The sequence below is a fragment of the Verticillium alfalfae genome, genomic scaffold (genome assembly GCF_000150825.1).
Source record: "Verticillium alfalfae VaMs.102 supercont1.13 genomic scaffold, whole genome shotgun sequence".
NCBI classification, from domain to species: domain Eukaryota; kingdom Fungi; phylum Ascomycota; class Sordariomycetes; order Glomerellales; family Plectosphaerellaceae; genus Verticillium; species Verticillium alfalfae.
This window is the reverse complement of record NW_003315026.1, coordinates 816161-825161: the sequence shown is the minus strand read 5'-3', so window position 1 is coordinate 825161 and position 9001 is coordinate 816161. Positions and strand designations below refer to the sequence as shown.

Below are 9001 nucleotides of genomic sequence, written 5' to 3'. Positions count from 1 at the left end.
GGAGGGTTCAATCATCGCAGGGCAATGCGCCAGGAGATTCAGCGCAGCCAGATCAAGCCCATTCAAAGTTAGCCGAACCACACAAGGGCCCAGCTCAGATCTATACCAAGTCAGCTGTTGATTGACCCTTCCCGTGTTTGCGATCACAGGTACTCACATCCCCAGCCCCGCCAGAACCCCCAACCTCGCCCCAGGTATCCAGGCTCTTGCCCACATTCATGAGCTCCCCACCACTCCACTCATTGAGGAAGCTGTAGCACAGGCTTGAGACGCTGAAGCTCAGCAGCGTGACAAGAGGGAACTGGAGGACGGTCGGCAGTTTCGACCGGCCTTTGCTCGCGACCTTTGACGCAACCGCCTCCTTGGTCGTGACGATAGCATCATCCGCCTTGCGTGCGACCACTTCAGTGGCATCATTGACAACACCCAGCGCCTCGACGACACCGCTCTCGGGGTGCGACGTCACGGATTCGAGATTCGCCGCGACGGTTTCGAGGGCGCGCGTAGACTCATCGACCTGAAGACCGTCGTAGTGGGCCTCTTCGGACCTCTTCGCGGCTCTGCGTAGTGTCGGCATTGCGATTCTCGATCAATTCTAGTTTGTCGGCGTTCGACGGAAGGAATGGAAGAGTGTTATCTCGAGAAACAAACGGGTGGAGGAAAAAGAAACAGTCTCGGTGACGTGTAGTGATGGAACCAATCAGTTCAAATGTGAGGCGAGGTGAACTGGTAGAAAGAGGGCTGCTGCCAGTCAATGTGTGTGCGCGCAGAAGAGGTCGCGATGGGGTACCTACCGTAGGTAGGTTGCGAGCGCAAGGAGCTGTTGCGGTGGGGGTGGTGACGTCGCTAGGGAAACAACAACAGAAGAAGAAGAGCGCTGAGGTCAGCCTCCAGAGGCCCACCACGCGCGCACCTACCTGCCTGGTACGGAGAGCTCATTAGCTCTGTCAGTCGGCGTTGCATTGCTACTGGCTGGTGCTTCCACCTGCCTACCACGGTCTGGCCAGAGGAAGAAAACCCCACAACCAAACGGAGACAGCTTGCGCAGGACGACGAAGCTAGCCAGCATTCGGTCAGAGATACAGGGGTTCGGGGCTCTTCCTCGAGGACCCTTGAAGAAGATTTTTTTTCCCAACCTTGATCTCGCGGGGACTTGCTCTTCAAAAGCAACCGCCGGCCAGCTCTTCGGTCCGCAGGTTTCCTCTTCGTTTTCTCGTGGACGAGGCCCTCGCTCGGCTGCAAAGCTTCGAAAGCGAAGACACTCTTCGTACCAATACCTGCCATTGTCATGGATAGCAGCATCCAGCCAGCCGCGGCACATTTGCAACAGCTGGGATTGTGTTGATGATCAAGTCGGCCAGCATGTCAAGCAAGTCATACAGTCAATTCCACAAAATTCATCCTTCACATCATGGGCCAATTGTGTCTCGAGTTTTTTCATATTTGAATTTATTACACTCTTCCTACGCAAGAAGAGCTGCATAGCCAATGTTTGTGGCCACTCCGACTCGAAAGTCTCGAAAATGATATCATCTGGTTTGCTTCATGCATGCTTGGTGGGTGTTCGCTCGACGCCCGCCCGTCCCTCACTTTAACCTCGTGGAGATGCTCTCGCGATCGACCCAACAGAGCCGGATCGGGCTCTCCACTCTTCGGTGATGAGAGATCGGCGGCGGAGACTGAACCACCTCGTTTTACAAGGGGTTTAGTTATAAGGTGGTACAAAAGAAAAAGGGCACAATCCTCCGTGGCGTCATTCCTCGTCGACTCGTTGGTCATATCAACTCCCGATCTGTCTCCGTCTTCAACTGCCGCGAATGACAATATCGACAACTCCGGGTTCCGACATTGGGAAGAATTCCTATTCCTCCATGCGTCCAAAGACGCCATCGTCGTCCTCATCGCTGCGCGACCGAGACCGCCGATCAAACTCATCATCATCCATCATGCTGTCGCTCTCCTCGGCCTTGGTGTCACGGTGTCGGATTTCGCCCCGGGTGAAGCTTTCCGGCTGCCTGCTTGGATAACTGCTGAGAAAGCCGGTATTGTTGAAGGACGCCGCCTGGTCGAGGTAGCGAGAGGGTAGAGGGGGCACCGGGGGTACATCTGCAGGCAGGTTCACCGTCCGCGAGCCGTTGTTGCTGTTGAAGCTGCAACTCAGCAATTCCACCGCGGCGGCCAGTTCATGGTCTTCTTGTCCCGTGGTGTTACGTCCGGAAGAAGGAGGACGGCCGTCTTGGCTCTGATGGCGGAAGTGTGCGAAGCCACCCGGGCCACTCGGCATGCTACCTGTCACGAGGGGGTTGGTCGAGGGAGCCGACTGGTACGATCGACCAAAGCCGCTGTAGCGCTTGGAAAAGGGGCCCGATGAGCCAGACATGGTCATGCCCTCGATCTGAGGCGGCGGGGTCGTGTCGGCAGAGCTGTGCCGGGAGTCCGAGTAGCCCGATGCCGACGCTTCAGGTGACGGAGCAGACTCGGGGTCGCTCTGGAAGTCCTTGGCCGACTCGGGCGGGGTGGAGGAATCCTTCCCCGGCCCGTTCATGGCTACGAGCACCGACGCAGCCTCGAGGAGCTGAACTTGTTGGTGCTTGGAGATGAGCAGCTTGGACGTGAAGGACCATTCGGGAGTATGTTCCCACCTGGCCGGCTATCAGTCACAGAACTTCACTCCGCGAATGCTTCATCTTGCAGTGGACGACCCAAGGCGATCGCTAGACCGGAATCGACTGCTGGAGGGAGGGGAGGCGGGGGGGAAAGGAGGGAACGAACAAATGCTTGGTCAGGCAACTGCTGTGCTTGTATCCCTTGCCACACTTTTCGCAACGAAGCTCAACGCGGTTGCTCTTGCGCCGTTCCTTGATGAGCGGCTGTCCGTCACTCGCTCTGCGCACAGAAGCCTTCTGGTCAAGACCTTCATCGGCAGACATGTCCTGAGGATCGTCTTCAATGGCACTCTCGTGCATCATCGCATCCTTTTCCAGCTGGAAACGATGTTGTGGTGGGAGGCTCGCAGGGGGCGACGGCAGGTTTGCCATTATGGCGGCACGAGCAGCGGCGCTTTTGGATGCCGTGTTACGGCGCGCGCTGGAGCCGATGGGCATGGCCACGGAGCCGTCGGCGTTGGCCTCTTTGAGAGCCGCCTCTACAGCCGCGACATTGGTTGTGTTATTGGTCATGGACTTGCGGCGGGTCACGCGGTGGTTGGCATTCAGCGAACTGCTCAAAATGGAGTGGGAGCTGGTCCGCGAGTGGGCTTGTCGGGTCATGAGGCCTGAAGCCGAGGCCGCGGAAACGGAGGACCGATGAGTCAATGGCCTTGTAGACTGCTGCATCTCCTAGAGATGCGAACTCGATGGTCAGCCATGGGTTTTGAACTCGGAAGCAGGTGTCGTGGAGGTTTGTGATCATCAACAATCTGGCCGTCGCAGCTCCGGCTTAACAGCGGGCAGCCCGGGGTGTCCAGCTCTGGGGAGAGTGTACCTTGGAAGAGGCCATTGCTGACGATGTGTGTTGACTGGAACCGACAAGACTGCCGGGTCGCGAGGGGAGAGGAGACCTAGAGGCTCAAAAGAAAAGAGAGTCGTTGTCGTTGCAAGGTAGCCGTGATGTTGCGCGCAAGAGACGTGGTGGAAGTAGAAGTGGTGAAGGTGGTGCAAGGCAAAGGAGTCGCGAAGGTATGCCTCAGTAACAGCGAAATAATATTATTTTGGGAGCGAGCAACAGCAATTCGGGCGGGGGGTGTCTGTGTGCCAGAGGGAGGGTGCGAGTGTAAAGGGGGGGTAAGGATGGGGGGGGGGTGAGGAGGAGGCCTGAGCAGGTCGCTGTACAGTGTTGGTGGAGTTGGTCGATTGTTGGTAGCATATCCGTAAGCAAGCACTGTGGCATGGGCAAGCAACATCGACCCAGCTCGGTAAGGTACCTAGGTAGGTAGGTACACACCACTCAAGCGACGGGCAGTGGTACCTTCAGTGAGTACATTCTAGCCCGGCTGCTCCATGGGGCCGTGGCTACAGGCATGACTGCGCTCCATCTGGGCTTGGGTTTGTCTATGCCTGCCTGTAGGCCTGTAGGCTCTCTCGCCTGTACAGTGGGACAAGTACGGACCCACCGGAGGTGAGAGGAGCGGGAATCAATGGTGTCTTTCGGTTCGCAATGATGGCGTCTACGGAACCTGCGAGGCACAGGCACAGAAGAGTAGCGAACGTTGCCAGTTCAATCAACACTTGAAAGAACGTGCAACAGGCCGTCCACGAATATTGGGCTCAGATGGAGGCACCAGAGGCAGACCGCTGCGAGACAGGTGGTGTTTGGAAAGAGCGCGGGTGGCCAGACGGTGAGCACTGGCGAAACAGACCGGTCAACGGCACTTCAAAGGCGCGTGCCGGAATGCGATGGAAGGTGGTGGACACGGGACATACCTAGGACACGGGACACTGATCGATGGGCATCTGGCGGCAGCACTAACACCAAGCCGGACAGGCACAGGCACAGGCCACGAGGAGCAGGCGCCAGGCGACAGACAGGTATGGGCAGGAGGAAAGGGGCCAGGCGCAGTCGCTGAAACCTGCTGCACTGTACAAGATACTTCCTCCATCCGAGAGGGGGGAGCTTGCCCTTGATGTGGATGACCTTGGCCTTGAACTGTGGGTGAGACGGAAGGTGGAGAGGATATCGAGGATATGATTGGCAACAGTCTCGCAAGCCAAAAGCCCGGGTCCAATCAAGGCCGGGACAAGGATCTGAACGGACGACAAGGGAGGAGACAGACGACGGTGTTCGTGGAGAGAGCGGGTGCGTAGCTCGCTGGCTCTGAGGTGCACTGTGGAGCTGGTGAGGGGGAGGAGACGCCAGGCCTCCTTGAGAGGGGGTGGGTATTCAGACCAGCCCGCAAGAGACAAGTGGGCGAGTGCTGGGTCGCAGCTCTCAGCATCCCTCGTTGCAGTCTAGCGGCCATCGCACGCTGCGAGAGGAGGCGAAGTGGTCTCCCGGCTGCCTTTTCTGACTGGATCCTTGTCCGCGTCACAGTGCGTCTCCTTCCTCAGCGCCCGCCAGGCACTTCGAACACCCAGGGCGCGCGCCTGTTGTCTGACGAGGGTTCGTACTGTAGGTGGGTAATGCGCAGTGGGCAGCTGACCCTCGATGCCAACCCAGGCAGGCAGTTGGTTTCGCCTCTTCTCGCCCGCTTAGAAACAATGGTTGCTGAAGACGCGGAAAAGTCGTCATCAGCCAGTGGGCTGACGGAACTCCAGGCCCTGACCCAGCAAGGGATCCTGGAGGGAGACGTCTGACTGCGGCTGGTTGAGTTGTTGCGTGGGTAGCGTGCTGCCTCCCTACCTCGTTGCACTCGGCATGAAATGGGGTTGTCTTACTTCGTTCGCATCCTGCCAATGTTGAAGCAAGCTTGCCCGTCAGACGAAGTTGTGATCCGGCCCGCTCAAAAACTTGGTCTTTCGTATTTCCGATCTGCCAGGACATCATTGCATGCAGAATTGTCTTTGGCAGCCCTTTTTCTTCTTTCTTCATCTGGAGAATTCCAGACGCCGGGATTTCCCAAGCCGTTGGAAGTTGTGTCTTGGGTTTATAGCGAAGGTCATTCCGAGTGAGGACACGTTAGACGACGAGCTGATAACCCTGAATGCTTGAAGACTGACAATAGGAATCATGCACAGCACCTCATACGGAGGCTGTACAATGTCCAGATATTGTGCCACGGCAGAGCTGCCCCCTTGGGAACGGCCTGAACTCTTGCATTGCACATATACATCGAGTATATATGTGTATCATGCTGATGAGGGGTAAATGATTGCCTGCAGGCCCCGCGCGGAGACTTCCAACAGATCGACAAACACAAATGGTGATGGGCTGTCGTAATTGGAACTAGACATGGTGAAGTTGAATAATAGCTGCTTGGGTCGTTCCATTGTTGCCGTTGTATACATGCGGGGAAGGTGTTGACCTTCGCTCTAGCTGGTAGGAAGGTATAGACTGAGCGATTCTGGAACACTTCCAGTGCAGATGTCTGTCAGGCCACCAGGCTTGCCCAACGTCCAAATGTTAAGTCGGTATTCGAGTCCCAACGTCGTTATGAATTCTACCTTTGTTGCGTGCTCTCGACGCCTGCCCGATCATGTCGTTTTTTCCTTGGGTGTACGTGGTCTCCGAAGTCAATTGCCGAGTTATCATCCATTGCCCGTGGTTGGAATTATTTTGTGGAAGTTGTGCAATGTGCAGAGGCTCACACCCTGGAGATGTCTTCCCCAGCAAGAAACACGCGAAGGAGGTGAGGTACCGCACAGTGTCCACTGAAAGGGTGAGAGATTCAACATCACCGAGGCTCACTAAAGCTACCCCTCTCGCTCTTGTACTGTGACGTCTCCTGCACGCACTGTCCTCGGAGGAGTCATCGTGCCTTATCGGAGTGGCTCCGAAATCGCTGCCGTTTTCTGAATATAATGCTTGTTTGTCCTATCTTATACGCAGCAGGAGGAAGGTGCGAGGCGGATAGCGCCAGATAGCGCTCAGGGAAATTCAAGAGATTGCGCTTTCTCACGAGACTATCTGATAAGTCCAGGGCTGTTCGCCGAGCATCTACTGTCAAATTTGTGCCTGAAGCAATATACCAATCGAGGTTCTGGCCTCGTCACAGTACCATAAAGCCTGACCAATGACGTGCTGGGCTGCCAACGCCTCTTCCCCCTCCTGGCTGGTCCTGCCGCCAACTGGTGTGTCTGCCTGTAGTCCACTAATTCACTCGCTACACGCCCCCGTCCCCTTCCGGCCGATGCTATTGATCACAAGACAGGCTTCCCTCGCGCCGTCGACTCCATGTCAGGGCTTGCTAATAAGGTATCTATTCAGGGCTCTTGATTGACCTTGTTCAACCGAGACAGCCATCACACGCGGACTCCGATCGACTGTTGAGACCGTGTCCAGACTTTGCTCGCGGATGCATCGCGCCTTGCCTCTCCTTTGTCGGACATGAACCACCAACGTGGGCCGCAAGACATTCCCTCAACTCGCTTTCTAGACACATGCCTCGCCCTATCGGCCGATGCCTCGCTCGACATGGTCCTGTTTGATCAGTGAGACTGAGGGAGAATGTGCCCCAAAGAAAACGAAACCGCACGCCTCGCACCCCCCCGTGGCCCAACCTGCAAGTCACCCGTCCGTCGTCTGTGCCAGCCAGGTGGCCTGCCCTTGTCACGCCAGGGGCATGTCCAGCTACACCTACAACGACTTCGTCATACTGATGCTCCAAACCATGGACCTTGCGCAGCGGCGCATTCCAGGCTCGGCTTCTAGGCCTCCTATATTCGTACCTCTGTTGCATCCCCCCTTGTCAACCCCCCTCCGGACCCTCCGCCAGTCCCCATCCTTGGATCCTTGGATGTACATGTTCACCTATTGTTTCCCAGAGTGGAGAGATCGTCTCCTCAGAGACCCGTCCAGACCTCGCCCCAAGCCTTCCATCCCCAGCACCTCTCACCAGCCACACCGATCTTCATAAAGGAGGCTGATCGGGTTACGAACTTCCCTATCGGCGCCCCGCGCTTCTTGCCCAGCACGGAGGCTTGTACAGTGCGTTTACTAGCGGCCTGAAGTTTTGCCTCCCCATTGTTAGTTACATCAGGTGGGCATCAAGTATTTTTTTCGTTTGGAGAAGATGACATGAATGAGTGTCAACGGCGGCAGGGAAGGTCCTTGGCTGGGCGACTTCCGTTGTTATGGTTGGAATCCATCGGCCGAATGAATCGCCTCCAGAGCGTTATATTCCCGCAATGATCATTTGCAGCGCGCTTAAAGGCGTGGCACGACATTGACGGCTAAATAACGATCGTTGGATGTTGGACAGATAAGCAGGCCAGGCGAAGGAGCCCTGGGGGTTGGCGAATCGGTCGAGGCACAGATCAGGTGAGCTGGTGAAGTGAGCTTCCGCGAAGCAGCCCTCTCTCTCCTTAGCCTGGAAATAAACAGCGCGCCGCACAGGAGCTTCTTCCATTTCTAGCGAAGTGCAGTTCTTCTTATATTGAACTTGCGCCTCAGAACAGGTTCACGCATGAGAAAGTCCATTTCAGCCATTTCTGTCGATGTCCAACAAGAAGAGACGCCTCGTAGTGCGCTGAACATATATATGCCTAGGAAAAGTCAACCGTGAGAGCATCCGATGATCATGTGAAATCAGCATCCAGCCACATGGCAATTCGCCTTTCCTGCATTCCAGCAGCGTGATCGGCACACAAACGGGACATCGATCTCCGCTGAAGAAGGCAGCCCTGCCCTCGAGACCTCGGACATTTGCGCTTGCATGCGCACCATTCCTTGCCTCTGATCCCCCCCTTAAGCGAGAGGTCGATCTCGATGGTCGATCTGGGGCCGTGGTCGGTGTGAACATGACAGCGCATGTGGCTTGTTGGGCTCCATCATCATATGTGGAGAGTATAAGCGTTTCCACACCAGGGCCAGGGCCAGGCAGCGTCGTTGATGCCCTAGCCCACGAGGTCACAGGCAAGACCGGTCAGAAGACGACAAATGGCAAATGTGATCGCCCTCTCATGCGATGCAGCACGATCTAGAGGGATGGTGTGCTCCCTTTCTTGGTAACCACCATAGCAACTGGAATAGGCAATGGCCGGAGCCGATCGTTCGTTTTTTGGTAGGTGGGATAATCAAAAATGACAAGAGGGCTGGGATGGCCAACTAATCATCTCCTCGAGAACCGACTTAGGCGGCCTGCCTCGGCCCCGAACATATTAGAGTTTCTCGGCTGGCTGAGGGAGCGAATTTGTCGACAATATGTAGATCGGTTTGGGCGTCCCATCGGAAAACTTGCTCGTAGGCTGTCAATCATCAAGACACGGCGAAGCAGGGCCGCCTCGGGCGTCTCAGGCGTGTGGGTAGAAATCAGGCCAGGACAAAGCATCACCTGCTGTCTGAAAGGAATACCTAGGGAGAGACTGCGCTCGTACAAGTGACATCATCACGACAAGTCGACATTTTT

General features: G+C 56.1%; 2 protein-coding genes across 2 annotated transcripts in view; both read right to left on the bottom strand.

The window, feature by feature from the left end:
* The window catches only part of VDBG_08870 (conserved hypothetical protein), a gene marked incomplete at both ends in the record, with an annotated part of 1373 nt that extends 796 nt beyond the window's left edge, over nucleotides 1–577 (bottom strand). The window contains one exon of the mRNA XM_003001028.1: nucleotides 158–577. Within this exon, the coding sequence (XP_003001074.1) occupies nucleotides 158–577 (420 nt within the window). The remainder of the gene's footprint in view (nucleotides 1–157) is intronic.
* Nucleotides 578–1861: 1284 nt separating this feature from the next.
* On the bottom strand, nucleotides 1862–3498 carry VDBG_08869 (conserved hypothetical protein; the record flags this gene model as incomplete). Its single annotated transcript, XM_003001027.1, has 3 exons — nucleotides 1862–2642; nucleotides 2773–3338; nucleotides 3484–3498. The coding sequence occupies 3 exons, from the start codon at nucleotides 3496–3498 to the stop codon at nucleotides 1862–1864; spliced, it is 1362 nt and encodes a 453-aa protein (XP_003001073.1).
* Nucleotides 3499–9001: the final 5503 nt, after the last annotated feature.